The 18,422-nt window shown below is 47.0% G+C and overlaps 1 protein-coding gene across 1 annotated transcript in view; it reads right to left on the bottom strand.

Moving 5' to 3' along the window:
* The window catches only part of MYO5B (myosin VB), a 71,249-nt gene that overhangs the window by 37,658 nt on the left and 15,169 nt on the right, over positions 1-18,422 (bottom strand). Inside the window, exons 6-17 of the mRNA XM_038170619.2 lie at positions 17,893-18,036; positions 17,243-17,324; positions 15,910-16,017; positions 15,369-15,478; positions 13,925-14,190; positions 12,022-12,103; positions 10,436-10,576; positions 6,102-6,224; positions 4,871-4,954; positions 3,696-3,845; positions 3,311-3,408; positions 1,190-1,276 (exon numbers count right to left, since the gene is read on the bottom strand). Coding sequence (XP_038026547.2) covers positions 1,190-1,276; positions 3,311-3,408; positions 3,696-3,845; positions 4,871-4,954; positions 6,102-6,224; positions 10,436-10,576; positions 12,022-12,103; positions 13,925-14,190; positions 15,369-15,478; positions 15,910-16,017; positions 17,243-17,324; positions 17,893-18,036 — 1,475 coding nt within the window. The remainder of the gene's footprint in view (positions 1-1,189; positions 1,277-3,310; positions 3,409-3,695; positions 3,846-4,870; positions 4,955-6,101; positions 6,225-10,435; positions 10,577-12,021; positions 12,104-13,924; positions 14,191-15,368; positions 15,479-15,909; positions 16,018-17,242; positions 17,325-17,892; positions 18,037-18,422) is intronic.

The raw sequence follows: 18,422 nt of genomic DNA, 5'->3' as shown, positions 1-18,422 counted from the left end.
TTCCCCTGGAGAAAGAACAACAGCTGACATGTTGCAGTGATGGAAGAGTTTTGTACTCATAGTGTCCTGGGAAAAAAAAAGACCCCATAGCCAAAATCATACAAGCAAACCCAAAAGCACACAGACAGCTCACACTGGAGGTCCCTTTTGAATTTTTCTTCACACTGGTCAAGCATTTGTCATAAATAGACCTTGGCTGGTCTCCAAGTGCTGCTGTTTTCTCCTTTCCCCCTTTCCAGTTACTAACCACACGTCGATTTTAGCGCTATAGGGTCCGAGCTACCCGGAGTTTCGTGGCAGAGATGGAGAAATGTTATCAGTCGTTGGGAAAATTAAACCTAAAGACATAAAAATTGTGGCCTCTTCTAAAATAAGCCACAGCAGTCTTAGGGCTTTCACCGCAAGAGGACAGCCAGCCAGATTTGGCCCCACAGCTACTTTAACGAAGGAGGGAATAAATAAATTAAAAAAAGAAACAGGAGCTCAGAGATCACATTATTTAGGATCATATAAATTAACAGCAACTTCCACAAACACCTTGAGGGTTTCAGGGTTCAAGAGACGATCCCCATTGCTGTGACACTGCGGGAGATGGGAGGCAATCATCGTGCTCCTTCCCAAATCTTGTGGGGGGAGGAATTTCTGGTGGCACTCACCATCACGCTCAGCTCCTTGCCAGGCGTATTTATAACCCTTTTCTTCCACACAAAAGGGCTGATGGCTCTGCTGACATTAACACAAAGCTGCTCGGCACTAAAGTGCTACTGATGCATTTTTAGAATTATCCGCCCTTGCCGCTTTCAGGCATTATTTACAGTTTATGTTTTTCTGATTTATTAGGCCCTAAAAACCTCTCGCGAATTTCACATCACAACCAGCAAGAGCCACACTTCCCGTAACCTTTATTTTTGAAGACTCAAGGCTTTCAAGCCCAATATACTTTGGACGTGCTGTGTGAAACCCTGCAATAAGAATTGTCAACCCTTATTTTCCTTCTCTGCAAGATTAATCAATTTTATTTTTCACTTTTTTTTTTTTTTTTGGATGAAATGACTATTGTAGCGGGTATCTGAAGCCAGAGAAAAATATAAATATTCCTGCAGATATTTTCTGCTCCCTTCCCCTGGGTAAACTCGCTGAGCAAAGCGCTCCAGCAGCCCAGCACCACGTCGAAACCCCAGCACGGTACCTGGAGGGGAAGCCAGCGGCGCTGATGCGGATGGTCTCCAGCACGCCGCAAGCTCTCAGCTGCTGCACTGCTCTCTTTGGGTCAAACCTGCAACGATACGAAGGATGGAGATGAGCACGGTGAGAAGGCAACCCATGCCATCAATCACAAAAACGTAAATGTTGAAATACAGAAAAAATAGAGAAAATACTTTGCAATACGTCAAATTTTGAGCACACGGTGCACATTAGGAAATTCAGTCCTTTACAACCCATCGATGCATTAGGCTAGGAGAAAAAAAAACTTACTATTACTTCAATCAACTTGACACTAACTCTTTAGAGGACATGAATTAGTTTCCAATTTGTGGAAGAAAGCTCTGCTCTCGTCCTCGGTGTAGGGGCTGAAGAAAACCATGCATCTGTGGATAGATTTTGCTCTAAGGACGAGATATTTCCAGAAAGAAAGCCAATTCAACTCTAAAATAAATTGGATATATTAAATTCCAAATGAAAAACAAGTAGGTAACAGGTCCCATGGGTTTGGAGACCGTTAAGTTTTCCAAGAAGAGCGATCTTTATGTTCTAGACTAGGGGCTTTGGTAGGGGTCACGTGAAAATTCAAGATATTTCGGCTCTCAGAGCTGCACTGGGTTTCCAGAAGGAGGGTGAGGATCAGAAACGGGGTTGCTTCAAGATTTATCCAGGCAAGGACTGAAAACTTCGAAGGACAGAGGTTGTACAAGCAAGATTTTTTTTGTCTGAACCTCCAATCTCAACCTCTTGTTTCAATTTGTGGCCACTGCCTCCTGTCCTTCCACCACAAACCTGGCTGCTGTTAAATGCATTCTCTTCTCCAGGCTCAATTATCCCAATTTTAGAAAAAAAAAAAAACATGTTCCCATGAGCTGAAAAATGTTGTGCTTTAGTAAGATAAGAAGGTCTCCATTTTTGCAGTGAATAATGAACATATAACATCAAGTGCTATGAGAACTACAAGATAGCTTCAATGCTAGCTCAGTGCAGCGATGCTGATGCTTCATTTCTCTAATTCTTCCTGGCACCGTGTATTTTTCAGCACAAGTGCCTATGAAAGGCGGAATCCTTCGCAGCCATCGCAGTATTTGCCGGATTTTTCCAGGCCTGAGTTTTCCGTATGAACAAATGGTTTTATTCCGGTCATGCGAAGGATGCAAATTCCTCAAGCTGGTGGCAGCAGGAGCAATGAAGAGTCAAGAAGCTGGCTGCAGACAGTCCCCTGCATGCTCCTCCTGAACAGCTCCTGTCTGTGCTTTGGCTTGCCCTTCGTTCCCAAAATCCTGAGTTTTGACAACCCTGACACACTGCTCGGACACAAGCAGCATTACCCTCCTGGTACTTGCTAACCTGAAGGTGCTAGAAGCACAGCTACGTTCATTCAGACAATTTATTGCACCTTGACCACCAGGAGCTTGTGCATTTACGAAGGGATACTAACGATGTGATCTTGAGCATCAGGTGAAAAAAAAATGGATTGGGAAGTCAAAGGCAAAAAAAACGAAGAAGGATGGGCTGAAAGTTCAGCTGAGTAAGGAAATTGAGTCTTTGAAACACCCCCTGGGAAGGTTAAGCCAGTTCTCCTTGCAGAGCCTCTATCAAGCTTTCTGCTTCAGCTATTCACTCACCTGGAAATCTGCCTGAAGTTGATGCAAGTCATGGTTTTGCTTTTGCCATGTTTATTTTGGAAGCACCGAGACGTTTTTGCTCACTTTACAAACCAGTTTGCAAGCACACCGCTCGTCCCCGCATTTTTATTTCTTTCCCTGCTGCTTCCCGGTGTTTGCTCCTATAACTATTTAAATCAAAGCAATTTGAAGATGAAATTGCATCGAAGACCCTATGATTGCAAAGCGAGGATGTGCTGCAGCACACCAAGTATCTACAGAGTGTAAAAATGAATTCCTAGGATCTGTTTGAGCCTCCATTTCAGGGGCAGGAGGAACACCCAATGCTTGACGAAATCCAAGAGGAGAGATCCCAATAAACTGTTGGACCTTCCAGTTACGGAACCAAATTAAAGGGCGATCTCTTTAGGAAAAGAGAGCCCAAAACATTCTCGTTGCTACACAACTGAGCACGTTTGCCCATCCGAAAGGCCACTCACTTGAACGGGAGCTTCTCGTCGTTCGGCTTGATGCAGCGCACGTAGTGCGGGGTGGTGGCGTTCAGGGTCTCCATGAGCAAGTGCAGCGAGTTGCGGAACTGGAAAAAAAAAAAAAAAAAAAAAAACACGCACTTTTAGGAGGGATGAAGGCACCACAGAAGCTTTTTCTCAAACCAGAACCTCCCTATTCTTAATTTATGAGCACTGTGATACAAGCCCAGTGTACCCCAGAGCAGCCTCCTCTTTAAGCAGTGCCTCAGCTCCTAGTCACGATGTTTCAAGTCTGCTCTTCCAAGAAACTGCTAGAAAGTGTACAAAATATGGATCCATCCTACAATATGGGTCACAGGAAAGTCTCCTCACTCGACCGGCCCGCTCACTTTACCTGGTGCCCCACCGTCTTCTTGTGCTCCTTATTGGCAGCTTTGATCACTGGCCTGGCCGAACGGACGTTGATTTTGGACGTCCCCTTCCCCACGGAGGTGGTGGACGCGGCGTCCTTCTCGTCTTGGAACAAGTCTGCTACCATCTGGTACTGAAAGGCAAGACAAGGACTGAGCACCCGGGGCACTGCTTTTTGCTGAACGAACCCCTGAGATGCGTTGTTTGATGGGTTTTACCCATCTTAAAGCAGAAAGGGAAGGAAAAGCAATCAAGGGAAAGCAATTCTTGTATTCCGAGATCCAAAATACCTCCTCTGAGCATCATCCTTAGGGAAAAGGACATCGATCCAAAGCAAAAGGGACAGATCCTTCCTTCCCAACGGGCAGAGTCAAAAATGCTGGTGCCCACTCGTAATTACAGAGGACTGAAATATCTCCCAACAGCACGCCCATATGCTTTCGATCAGTATTCACATCATTTTCCCTAATTCGAAGGACACCAGCTCTCAGCTGCTCTGGCTGAGCAGCGCCAGCAAAACCAATTAGCTGCTTTATCAAAAGTCCTCTCTGCCGTCTTGTTGACCGCGCTAATTGCGTTCCTAATTAGCGGGATGCGATTCCGCCTTGGTGGGAGCTCCTCATCAGCGATGCGCTTGCTGGCAGGGAGGCGTTGAAGTCTTTGACAAGCGCAAGTGACTGCGCTCCCCCCTTTGCCTGCTCATCACCTTAGTGGGAATGCAAAGAGGAATGCAGGGGGGGAAAAAAATTAGACAAACCCCCATCAGACACCACAGCGAGCTCAGCACTGGCTTAATGATTTATCACACAGCATTAATTATTCCCGCAGGTTACCTGGAGTTTCTTGGAAGCCCTAATAACGCACAGCTTTTACCCTGGGAAAGCTGTAAGCTTCCCGAGGAAAAAAATCAAAGCTTTTGATTTGGGCGTCGTTAAAGCCCAGTTTCAGTTGTTAAAGCCCAGTTTCAGCTTTAGGAGACTTGCATCTGCCCCCACGGATGAGAAAAATGCACATCTGGCCGTCCTTGTATGAATTCATCGCTGAGAGCCAGGGAAAGCCGCTGACAACTCTCAATTTCCCATTCTCATTTCCCATTTCTCTTATCCAGCAGCACCAACAGCTTCAGCCGAGACCGCTGCCCCGACGGGCTGCACTTACCTTGCTGGCTTTCAGGATGTTGATCTGCTCCTCGTACACCGTGTCCCTGTTTTTTTCCAGAAATCCCTCGCACTGGTACTCCACCTAGCACAGGACAAAGGGAAAAAAAAAGCCCAGAGGTCGCACTCTGCCCACCCAAAACCCGACAGCGCAGCTGCAAGGTGCTCTGCCCACAGCCCACCCGAAAAACCCGAGGGCAGGGGAACGGACAGAACCTGAAGGTTGCTTTTTATTAAAGAAAATGGACCTGAATGACAACAAAATCCTCTGCACAACCACAGACTGCATTAAATCATTAAATTGCTCTGGATGCAGCTGCGCTTCCACTCAAGCCGGCGGTAGAAATGCAAGGATTATCAGTCCCTCAACAGGATGTTTCGTTTAAAAGGCTCCTTGCAAGACAATCAATGAACCTAAAAAGGTCTCCTGGCTGCGTTTCCCGTAGGTCTCTTGGTTTTCGGCTTGCAGAGGGCTGGGGGAACACAAAGGGTTTTGAGAAGAAAGAGGGAAACTTTTGTTTCCTTTAAAAAAAAACATTTTAAGTCAGCTGAAATAACTTATCACAAAGCTGACAGGCGACACCTGCAAGGAAATATTGGTTTTGAAGTGTGTGCGTGCAAAATCACGTGTCTAAGGGAAGGAAAATAGGAGCCTTCATCATGAAAAGTGCCCCTCGCATCCCAGGTGACAGAGAAGCTGCTGCAAGGGACTGCGGCACCTGCACGTCGCGTGGCTCCTCTGGCACGTCCCCAGGCTGCTCTTTCATTTCCCTTTCAGACCCAGGTGTGTTTGGATAACTCCCAGCTTCCAGGATTCTTCTCTGAGTGATTTGACGTGCCAGGTTTTCAATATAGCTGGAGCCCGTGGATGAGACCCTAAAGCTTCAGCCCCCGGGATTTGGAGATGCACAAGGAGCATCTTCTCCTCCAACAGGTGGGACCTGCCACACGGGCACCTCTTGCACTCCTCCCCACCACCTTTCCCCTCTGCTCCCAGCTCCTGCTCTTCAAAAATAACTCCCCCTGCCAATATAATCGCAGCGAAGCTTCTCTAACAGGAACTCATTTCACTGCAGAGCGTTGAGAAAGGGGATTTTCCTCTCCTGGAGAAAAACGCTTAGTGAGAGAGCTCAGAGGTTGAAGTCCTCCAAACTGATCCAGATCAGCAGCGAGGTTTCAAGCAACTGGGCATCCCTCTCACCAAAAAAAAAACACCCAGCACCAGCGGTTACCTTATCTGCAAAGTGCAGGACGATGAAGGAGATGTTGGACATGCGGGGCTTCTGGAAGTGCTGGCTGCCCCCGTGCCGGTCGTACAGCTTCTGCGCCCAGTTCTGGTCGGTGCCTTTGGGAACCTGAACGGGGATGGAAAGAGCAAAATCTTTGACCCAAAAGCTCCAGGGGGGCTTCATCCCAATTATTCATGTTAGAAAAAGCTGTCGGAAGAGAAGAGTCAGGCAGTGTTTAAAATCGGATAGGACAAAGCTGATAAAACGCAGAACAATTGCGCAGAGTCAGGAAAAGCTCTGCTCATCCATCAGATCTTTATATGGACCTTTGTAAGAAAAATTGCAAAGGAAATAGGAGCAGCAAGCAAGAAGGACAAGTGGAGGCAGATGATGAATATTTCCTGATGCTTCTCTGAAGCCCAAACCTGCCAGAAGGGGACCCAGGGACGAGCTGCTCCCGCCCACTCCATCGGCAAGAAATGGGATCCCAGAATTATTTTCATACTTTCCAGTTGTAAACGTAGCCAATTGTTATGTATAGATCACATATAAATATTAAAAAGCATTTATTTATGCAATTATGCGCGTTTTATTGATGCAAGGTTGATGTGCATAGTTAAACTACGGAGCTATATAAATGCAGATTTTTTATTTATTTATCTTTAGCATATTTATTTGCATTATAATTGATGCCAACACCCTCTCTGGAGTATTTATTAGGCTCTCTGGGACCGAGCCACGGGTGCAGTGCAGGGATATCGCAGCCACCTGAGCTGCCTGGCCCTGTGGAAAGCAGATTTACCTTGCTCCAGCTCTCTTCCAGGCCAGCCACTCTGCTGAGAAACCTGCTTATCTCAGAGAGAAACTTCAAAAGCTTCCCTCCTGCCTCCTGGGAAGAGGGTTTCACCGCTTCCACGCCGCTCCCTGCTCACCGTTGTGCAGCCTGGGTATTTTTAGCTGCCTGAGAAGCACCTGATAGGGGCCGAATCCTTGGCAGCATCACCTCCCGTCCTCATACACCATCCTCCGAGCTGCCAGGAGCTGGTGCAACCCACCCGAAACCTAGCCATTGAAGCGAGGGGCACTGCCTAGGCTCGAGCCTGACCCCGTATTTTCAGAGGCATCCCATGGTTAAGAACCTACCCTGACCACGAGGCAGCTGAGGAGGTGTTTGGAGCTGCTTTGACTGCAAGGTGAGGTTCCCACCACTGCCACCTCCAGCAGGAGGACCATTAAAAAATATTTAGGTCCCACTCTTAAAACACAAATTATTTCAATTTTTCTTTTTATCACTTTGACATATGTTAAATCCTGGAAAGAGCCTCCCTCCGTGCTCCGGAGCCACGTGTATCTGCTCGTGGAGCAGAAATCCCCCCCGGATCAAACCGCCTGGTAGGGGAAGGCGACGTGCTGGTTTCTGATGTTCAAGAACCTAACGAGGCAAGACAAGGAAAACGCATTTGCTCAGATCCCCGAGTTCACAGCAGCGCGGAGAGACAAGCAGGGCTGATAGCTGGTCCATTAGAAGCAGCCTTCATGCTCCTAACACTCGCCAGAAGGACACGGGGAAGGTTAAAGATCATCTTTTGAACAGAATTAGAAGGCGCATTTGGGACGTCAACAGCATAATGTGATGGCAACGTGCCACAAAACACAAAAAGGGAGCTGCAAGGGAGTTGGAGAACATGCAGGAGCTCACGGCTTTGGTTAGACACATCCTGTAGCAGCCTCAGGGTCACACCGCAGCTCAGCAGAAAAAATTTCACCGAGATTCATCAGAAATACTGGCATGCAGACGTTGGGATTGACACGTCAACCTTCCCAACCATCCTGCTCCTGATCAAACCCCTTTAAATGGGGTCATGCTAACAGAATTTTTATCTGTGATTTTTTTCCATTCCCATCCCAACAGGATAGATAAAAGCAAGAAAGTAGGGGGACACCTTCCAGAGAAACCTGGCTACCCACGGCAACTCCAAACAGCACTTGAATAAAATTTGGGAAGTGTGTGGAGGATGGACAGCACTCACAGCAAGGGGTTTCTTGCTTTTCTTAGCTTGAAAAGCAAGAAACTTCATCCAGCTTTGATGCAGAGACCCTGCTGCATTTCTTAGAGAATTTTCTATTTCCTCCGAGGATAAGTTAAGTCTCTTGAAAATGAGTCCGGACACAGCTCCTCCTCTCCAGGGCACTGGAGTCGCTCTTCACATGATCCCTCCAACCTCAAAGGCTTCAAAGTCTTCCTGGGGAGTCCGCTGTCCTCCCCAAAGTCAGCACAGCGAGGACAACCAGGCACTAAAGCTGTCCCAGATATCCAGAGCAAGTCTTCTACATGCCTTCCCTACTCAAAAAAAAACAAAACCAAGAGCTCCTAAAAGCACCAGATCCAGGCAAGTGACTCTCCAGTGCATAAAATTGGCACAAGACTCTTTGAGGACTCCAAAGTAGCTTAACAGAGGATAAAGGGTCACAGTTTCATGGAGAAATAAGACTTCCTAGGCAGACCATGGACATAACTGCCAGGGGAGGTTTAGGTTGGATGTTAGGAAGAACTTCTTTACCAAAAGGGTTGTGAGGCATTGGGATGGGCTGCCCAGGGAAGTGGTGGAGTCACCATCCCTGGAGGTCTTCAAAAGATGTTTAGATGTAGAGCTCAGTGATATGGTTTAGTGGAGGACTGGTTAGTGTTAGGTCAGAGGTTGGAGTCGGTGATCTTGGAGGTCTCTTCCAACCTAGAGGATTCTGTGATAACTAGAGGTTGCACCAAATGATCTCCAGGTGCCACCTCCAACACCAATAACTCTACACCAGCTTCCAACTCATAAGACCACAGAGTTGTCTAAACAAAAAAAAAAGTAAACACTACAAATCCTAAAGCTCTCTGTTTTTACGCAGCCAGAGGGTTTTATCGTTTCCTTTCATGAGATAAGTTGAGTCCCTATAACTCCAATTACGATTCGAGAGCCTTCTCTTTTCTTGCTGATTACCATTTCTATTGTTCCTGGGTCCCTTCTCCAGATGGTGACAAGTCTCTCATTACCCATCAAAGGTCTAGGACCTTCGTTAGCTGAACTTCTTCAGCGCGGAGCCAGCCACCCCCTCACCAACCTCCCATTAAAAATAAATACCCAAAATACAGCAAAGCGAGAACTCTAGCGACAAACCCTCCGCCTTTTGCGCTAATGCTTCATTCTGTTACCAGGACCCCCTCGATGACATTTTGGTCCCGCAGTACATTTACGGGCTGCGGTACGTGCTTAACGAGGTGACTTGCAATTACCCTAATTGTAGCGCTGCCCCCGTCTCTCTGCAGGGCTGTGGCAGAAGCTGCCGGGCTCCTTCGCGACGGCACGGCGAGCCCACAGAAAGGTGAAGTGGTGCTGCGGGGGTGAAGGTTTCCATCCAGAAACCGGTGCTTTTGGTTGACAGCTTGTTGAAATTTTTATAAAGCTGGAGAAGGGTTGAGGGTTATTATAAAAGAGCCGATTAGAGGGCCCGTAATAAGTGCCTGTGACTAATCGCAGCATAACCCGGTGACAGGTAAATACCAAGATAATTGGAGTCTGATCTTGGGAGTGAGGAAGGGGGGGGTGTAGACGATGTGTTTCACATGTTTTTGGTCAAAAAGGCACATGTGAAAGAAGTGCTAGGCAGATTTTACAGTAAAGTTGCCCGTGTTACTGCCGTTGCATAGAAATTGCTGCAACACCACAAGCAACTTCAGAGAGCTAAGGAAGAAGCCTATGCAGCAGGACTCCTACAGGTCGTCCCAAGTCCTGTTTCTCTACCCCAAAAGGAGCACAGAGGACATGCAATTTCCGTCTTCTGCAAAACAGACACATCATCGCCTTCAGCAAGTCGCTGTTAAGTGGCTGATGTCCCTCAATGACACGTGGTTAACCAAACAGAAGACCCAGGTGCACTTTGCCCATGCACCAAGGGCCACAGAAACACAAATTCCAGAGTCTGAAGTCTAAATACCATTGCCTTTACCCAAATAGCTATCACAAGAAAACTCGATTTTCCCTTGGGACAAGACAAACATCGAGGCAAGGAGGAACTCCGGCTCCTGAACAACACCGAGGGAATAAAGAGTTGCAAGCAAGGGCTGTCCCTGGGCCAGGAGCACGAGCCCTGGCATCACACAGTGAGATCAGGCACCTAGGTTGGTCACAAGCTTCTGCCAACGAGGATCCAAATGGTGCTAAAGCAAAGCAAATGCCAACAGCCTACCCAAGCCATGAACGCTTGAACACGTTCACACTTTGTAAAATACCATAGGTAAAGCCCTTCTTTAATAGCATCTTACAAAAATAAAGAGGATTCGTCCTCTCTACCTTGCACTCTTCATCCAGCAGGTCCAAGATCCCAAGCTTTGCCTCTATGAGGTCTATGCAGGGCTGGTTATCGTAGAAGTCGATGAGAGTCCAAGGGATTCCCTCCTTCATGTACTCCTCTTGCTCCAGCTTGAACACGTGCTGAGGTTGGACAAACCACAAAGTTAGTGACCGTGACCCCAGCCCCTTCCCACTTTGCCCATTTGTCCCCACCCAAGCAAAGCTTTCCTTCAGTGCTTTAACAACTCGTAGAAACTGGCTTCTGACAAGGAAAACCTAAATATTATGCTAGGAGACCATGAGGCAGGAAGAAAAAAGCACTTTTTTCAGTTGAAAACTACTGAAACTCTCAGTACACTCAAGTGGAAGCCATATGCTGGTATGGCATTGAAATACAAACGTTGGACTTCTCAAAATCCCTCTCTCCTGGTGCTCCACTGATGAAACCAGTGACCTGCAGCAGATTCACAAGCTGGGGCCAAGCCAGGGCTGAGCACTTGTGCCCTGATGCGTGAGCAGAGTTCCCCAAAATGTACCCATCGTCCTAGAGGAGATATCAGCATCGGTATCTGACCGTCTCAGGAACATTTCCACTGCAGATTATTTAAAAAAAAAAATCAAATCTTTGCCTGGCTTATATATCTCAGACCTCTGCCCAAGCAGATAATTTGTCTGTGGCTATTTCTGAGATACTCTAAGCACATTAAAAAAAAATCAAACGCATTTTTTCTTCAAAGATAGCTTTTTAAAATCTCTTCAAACATATCATCTCTGAGTTTGAATTTATAAGCCTCAGAAGTGATCGTTGGACATACTAAGAAAGATATGAATAGTGCAAATACAATCCCTAATTTACTTCTCATTTTTAGAAGCAGTGATTTGATGCATTAGATATCTCAAAAAATGTTCGTGTCTGTGCATGTGATACAGGTCCAAAGTGCCAAACTACCCCCATAGCTGCTCAAACTTAACAAGTTTTGCCTCATAGCCTGAAAATAGCAGTAATTTTTTTTCCCTGCTTACAGCAAAAGCAGATGACAACCCATTAATGGATTCATCATTTTCAGTGCAGGTAGGTGCTTGCGTCTAATAAAACAGAAGAATCTCAGGGGTTTTGTGTCAGGTGAAAAATGGGAAGTGTGTCAAGTCCTAGAGTCTCAGAGTTTTAGTTGCAGTGGTTTAAGAGACACTTCATGGGATGGTTTCTACTGGAAATCCAGACTCGGCGCAAGACCAAAAAAATTTAGCACGGGTGAGGACTGAAACTATGCAAAAATAAATAAATAAGGGGGAAAAGCACAAACTTTCTATCTGTTCAAAAACCAGTGGAGCTCTGCAAAAGCCACTTACAAGTCTGCTACCAGTACCCATCTTATAAACCAACCGAGCATCGTTTTCGACTTGATCTGAATATTTAGTGCAATTTCTTAGCATAATCATTGCCCGGGAGATGGTATCGCAGGGACCGCACTCATGCTGGCCATGAATTCTTGTCAGGCTGCAGATAAATGCCATTAAGTGGAAGCCAGCCGTGCCTTGCTAAATTTTCTGCTAAGTTCTGTGGAAGGCTTCCAAGCCGACCTTACCGAGTTGAACTGCTGCTGGAGCTTCTCGTTGGCGTAGTTGATACAGAACTGTTCGAAGCTATTCACTTCAAAAGTTTCAAACCTGCAAAGCAATGAATAAATCAGCAGGAAGCACTGCTTCATCTAAAAATCTACTTCACTTTGCAACAGCATCATCTGTGTGACAGGGAAGGCCGGTTAGCCACCCGTCCCTTCACGTCGCTCGCATCCCAGATCTACATTTTAGTCCTCGTTCCCCAAAATATCGCCACAACTCAAGGGATTCAAGAGGTCTAAGGGTGTATCGGATATTTGGTACAACCATAGCCTCTTGCCCATCAGGCAGTAGCGCTGAAGGAGGTAAGAAATCTAACAGCATCTCTTGGGAAAAATAATATTAAATATCAAGTCCAAATATATTTCCTGCAAAAGCGACAGGGTGGCTGCTGTTTTAAGGGAGCCAACACGTTATTTTCCGTGTAATTCAACAGAGCACAGGAGATATTAAATTCATAATTACAGCCTCAGCGTTGCAGCCCTGGTAGCACAAACACTGGATACGTGTGAGCAAAAGACCCCTCGAAGGCAGAACTGGAGCTTCCAGCTCCAGCTCCAACACTTTCTTCACAGGGCAGCTTGGGGGAGCTGGGCTTGCTGTTATAAAAGGGCATTTTTCAGCTACTACGGGGAATTATGTTATTTCTAAGGCGCAGTGGGGAGGGAGAGAGAGGGGAGGTCTTTGAAAAATGCCTGTAAGGATTAACCTAAGGGAAAAAGTGGCAAAGCTCTCTGTGCTAAATGAATAAGCTGCTGCAGTGATTAATGTGCAGCAAAGTAATTGCTCAGGTAATAGGTGCTGTAAGAGCCAGAAAAAAAGGAGTCTTAAAAGCACTGAATTAAGTGCTTTTTCCCTCAAAAAATAAACCTTTTTTCCCTCAAAAAATAAACGGTGGTTAGTACTTTCCAGGGCCAAGACCTGCTATCCCCACGAAGCAATTATCAAACAGTCATTATCAGGTGTAACGTCCATAAAATGCGTCAGCCCTTGGAGAAATTAAGTGCAAAAAAAGGGAGAAAGGAGCAGGTTGTTTTTTTTTTTTTTTAAAAGGACTTTTTTTTTTTTTTTTTTAAGGTTGAACTCCCCATCCCAAAAGCCAGCAACCGTAGAAACCCTACGTGGTATTTCATGCAGAGGAATTCCAGTAACTCAACTGGTATTGCAGCCGCAGAAGCTTTCTGTAGCTAGCCCAGAACCCCTTGGGCAGGATTTCGTTGGGAATTTCAGGTTTACCTGGGTCTGACAGACTGTACGAGGAGTCTGCAATTAGGTGATGTGGGGTTGAGAAAGCACGGCAACGGGTCAGGGAGCAGTTCCTGGAGTGGCTACAGCTCATCCATCCCACCCCACCTCCAAAATTGGGGTAACCAAACATCTCGGTATGTTAAGGGACCACAGTGGGTCACTACTGCCCCACTGCTCCCTTTTCCTTGCTCCCCAAAGGGACAGAAAGGGGACAAGGTTGAAGAGGGAATAAACCCAGGAGGCCTCTTTCCTTGTGCACCCCACAACTGGAAAGTCCCCGTCTCCCCACAGCGACCCCAGCACAGGAGCCTGTCTGTCCCCACTTCTTCACCTTCAGCCCAGCTCTTCTTTAAGCTTTGAATACAACCTCATTGAATGGTGCAGGAGAGAAATCCTGAATCCTGAAGCAGGTCTAAACGCCCACTTTTGGGGTTGGGGTTGCACAACCTAAAGCAGGAACAGGTGAAACTGCCAACTGCACTTCACAACCGTGCTTTTTTCCACCTCTTTCTATTATTCTTATCCCCTCCTGCAAGCCAAGGTCAAGGATGCTCTGCCAGAAGGGTGAAACATATCAAAGAGTGCTCGTTTTGGGGCCTCGGAAGCGGAAAAGAGGCCTACCCGTAGATGTCGAGCACGCCGATGAAGGAGTGCTGCTTGACGGTGGTGTGCAGGGCCTTGTTGATGTGCTGCACGATCCAGCCGAAGAGCTGGGCGTAGATGTGCTTGGCCAGGGCGTTCCTGGCGTTGACCACCTGCTGCACCGACATGCTCTTCACGTAGGTCTCGGCCGTGGTGACCAGCTTGCGGTGGCAAAGCCAGTGCTGCATCTGGCCCTGCTCCACGCCCAGCAGGCCGCAGAAATGGTTCAAGTGCTCGTCTTCGCTCTGCGGGCAAGCAGAAGGCAAGAGGAGCGGGGGCTGACTCTTCCAACCCAAAATTTGGAGAGGAGAGGCCACCCTCTGCCCACCGTACCACCCACACGCGCCTCCCAACCCAAAAACCATCCTTCAGCAAGCCCCCTGGTAGGCCTTAGGCACATAACACCTCTTAAGGACTAACTCAATTTTTGAATAACAAACCTGCAAAATTGGCATTACCAGAAGGCACCGTTTTACATGATCAATGAAATGAAAAGCAAACAATTTTCTCCAGTGCCTTCTATTTTTTTCCCCCCAATAAAGCACGGCGGTGGGGAGGCTTTATTATGCTAAGGCGGCACTTTTCTCTTGGACAAGGAGAAATCAATTTCCCTCTAACTCGGTGTAATAATATCTATCAAGAGGAAGGCAATTATTTACCGTTAGATACTTGTTGGTACAGAAGGGTTTGAGAATGGGGAGCAAAATGCATTTTAAAAGACCTCCGGGGTGTTTTTTTTTGCTGCGATACATTTTGGACCCCGGATTCCAAGTCATAACAGGGTTCGTTTAATACCACACAGTTCCATCTGAAGGCAATTAAACACCATGAACTCCATTACACAACTCAACCTCGTTGGAGCAGGCCAGTTTTACATATCCATACGACTAAATACCAGGCAAATTACCCCCAGCATCCCGCTAATTGCACGCCGCATTATCTCAAGGGTAACGCTAAAACGTGTGCAGAGCCCATTTAAATACTTTAATTAGGAACAAACGACCCAGCCTGGGATGCAATGATAATTGATAGGACAGTGCTCTCCGTATCATCTCTTTATTTATTTATTTTTAACCCTGAGCCAACACGCAGAAAGGGAAAAATCCCTGCTAAGGCATCTTTAAACTTATTTATTCTTGCTAATTAATTGAAATACTTGGCAGCTTGTGCCACCCTCCCTTGAGTCCTGGATCCTGGTGGCTTTGCCAGTAGCAACGTGGTTGTAGGAAATTGATTTTTCCTTCCCAATATGGCATGCACCAAGACTTTTAAGAAAGCCAAAAAGCTGATTTGGGACATACCGAGGCAAAAAACATTTGTATTGCTTATGGGAAGGCTAAAGAGGAGAAATGAGGCCCCATTTCCCAAGAAAAAATGGATCAGCCAGGAAATAATGCCAGGAGGAAAAGGACTGGTGACCTACCGACATGCTACAGGCCTCGCCGTCCCGCTCCGACTCAATTTCCAAATTTCCTAGGTGCAGGATGGCAGCGATTATCCGAAAAATGGCCATCTGGTGAGACTCCTTCACTCCTAGGGGAGCAATCGACAGCTGGTTTTCACGACAAAACGACACAAACTGCAATTTTCCCTTCATTTTGAAGCACTCGTGGTGCTTTATTTCCTGCCTGGGCTACTGATTTTGTGTCCCAACAAAGTCATCCTCACCCCATGGCTCCGAAACAACAGCTCAGATGCCAGAGGAGCCCCTCGCGTGCTGTTATTTCGTTACAGAAACAGTTGTATCAAAGCAATTTGACCACTGTTGTGAACGTGCACAAAGCCAAGGATCCTGCTTGGCGTTAATTAACTGGAGGTGAGCCAGGCTGGGGCAGAGACAAGCCCCCAGATCTGAGATTTTGGCAACACCTTCAGGAGTGGATCAAAAAAAAGGTGGAGGAGATGGATTTTTTTTGGGCAAAATACCGAGACTGCTGCTGGGAAGCCTCCGAGCAGCCCCTTACCGAGCAGGGTGAAGGCGTGCCTGGTTTTCTCAAAGTCATCAGCATCATCCACGCCGTCGATAGACGTGCTGCCTCCCTGAGAAGTGTAGAAAAAGTCTTCAGCACAGGCTAAAAGAGAAGAAATGAAAAAGCCTCAGCGAGCAGCACTCGCCCACTGCAGCTGCTTTGCCTCATCCCCAGCCTGCTGGGTCAAAGCTTTCATCTGACCTAGGAGCTGCCTACCTTTATCTCCTACATTTGATAGATTTTTTAAATATTTTTAAATATTTTTACCTACTCGTGACAGCTTCAAGTATTTCAGCACCTCCTCAGCATAATGCCTCGGAGACAGGGGGCAAAGGGCATGGAGAGACGCCAGCAGAGTCAGCATCCGTGACCCCATCCAAGCATCCGTGCCCCACGAAGTTATTTCAGGGCAACACCAGGCTTGGAAAGGGCGCTGTGATGCTGCCAGCTCCCACGTGCTAAGTCACATATTTACTTGCCGGCTTAAAATTCAACTCTTTGGCACATCTCGTGCATCGCCCTACCTGAAGAACCAGCTTACTGGATCGCTTTGCTGGGCTCAAGTAAGCTTAGAGACTCTTTTTCCAGCATTTTGCAATATAAACCAGGGAAACAGCACTTCTTTGTGTGTGTGAGACTCTGAGGAGAAGCATCAGATCCTGCTTTTGATATGGGAAAACAAACATCCTGCTCCGTTTAGTAAAAAGGGGAGAAAACACCAAAGACAGAGCTTGATGTTTTTGCAGAGAATCATTTATTTTTTTGCGTTTTAAGCAAATGCAGAAGCAGCGTGGAAAAGCACAGCTGGAGACTACACACACCGACATCATCAAATTTTGAGTAGAAATGATGCTAAAAGGCTTCTCCTCCAGACAAGTGCCCCGTGGGACAGCAGCCCCGTGCCCACCGCCTCCTGCGGTGCCAGCTGTTGCCATTTCTCCTTCTCCCTTGAGAGCTGAGGTTGAGAGCTGCACAGCAGCATCAAGACCCCCTGGGTGATGCAGCGGGGAGCTCTCCTTTTTTAAAAAGCCAGCGTTGAAAAAAGACTCGGATTTCCACCGGCAGCTTGTGCTTGTGAAATCACAGCGGGGGAAACGGGACAAAAACAAAGAAAAAAAGGCACAACAACTCGGGATGCGTCCCGGGTTAACCATTGACAGCGGATCCGGGAGGTTAACAGACTCAAAGGACAGAAGTGCTCCTGCCAAGAAGCCGGCCGGATCAAGCCACGCTCAGGTTTCGTTTAAAACACGGATCTTTACAAATTCCTAACCCCGCCGTGCTTTTCTGTCGCCCTCGGGCAGCACGGAGAGGTGGAAATACTCACTGAGTCCAAGGTCTTTGAACTCTGGGAGACTCGCCGAGGCACAAAGCTGATAGAAGATGTGGTAGTTGCGCTCGTCCTCCGCCTGTGGGGGGGAAAACAATGAATTAATGGGGGGAGAAGAGGTTGCAGCATTTTTTTCCCAACCTTCAGGATGAAGAAGAGGGGCATTCTCCGCTGACTGACACGTTTATGAGCATTATATGCAATATCTGCCTGCAGTAATGCAAACCTGGGAGGGATGTCTTGCATTAATCCCACCTAACGAATCCATAGAGCGGCCTCCGGGAAGGTGTGGAGATGAAAGATTGGAGGAAAAGAGGAAGAAAAAAAAAGAGCAGACTGGCTTCTGGGATTGCTTGCGCTGACAAATGGGGCTATCAGTACAACGTTGGAGCTCAAATAACTTCTGCATTTCAAAGAAGGAATGCCATCAAATACTGATTGTATGAAATACTGATCATTTCAGGAAAAATTAAACCCCCCCAAAAAAAAGTCTTGGGACATTTTGCCGATATCTCACAGTTGAATTTAGACTCCAAAACCGACACGCAATCAAATGTTCCCTCAGCAAGGTGACTTGTTTAACGCAAAGAGAAGACCCAGACTATTGAATTACCTCAGCACAGTCCCCAAAAGAAAGGTCTCCTCACCTGGAACACGACTCTGGATTTTTCCAGCAGGTACGTCCTCATGTTGGCACCGATGATGTGGTACCTTTTATCGAAGCCGATCTGAATGTACTTCCCAAAGCGACTGCTGTTGTCGTTCCTCGTTGTTTTCGCATTCCCGATTGCCTGCGTGACACGAAATTAAATGTTAATTTTGTAATCAGCTTTGCATAAATAGTCACGGGAGGATTTGAGGAAATCCCAGCAGCAGAAGGAAGAGCGCTGGGAGCTGATGAAGGAGCTGTGCGGTTTAGGGGAAGACCTCATGTGCTGTACAAATGCTCATTTTTGTCACTGTGTGTTTTAATTCCACAAAAATCCTGGAAAAAACATGTTTTCAGTCATTCCACCACCAACATCCAAAGAGCCACAGCGCTCCTATTTTGCCTTACGGGACACCCACACGCTCCTTCACCACCAGCTTTATCCAAGCCCTCTGGAGAGGCTCCTCCCCAGCAAAACCCAACACCAGACAAAAGCACAGGTCCCATGGCCTCTCTGCACAGCTCTCA

The sequence above is a fragment of the Anas platyrhynchos genome, chromosome Z (assembly GCF_047663525.1).
Source record: "Anas platyrhynchos isolate ZD024472 breed Pekin duck chromosome Z, IASCAAS_PekinDuck_T2T, whole genome shotgun sequence".
Taxonomy (NCBI): domain Eukaryota; kingdom Metazoa; phylum Chordata; class Aves; order Anseriformes; family Anatidae; genus Anas; species Anas platyrhynchos.
Note: the sequence above shows the minus strand (reverse complement) of the source record. Positions and strands in the feature narration are given on the sequence as shown.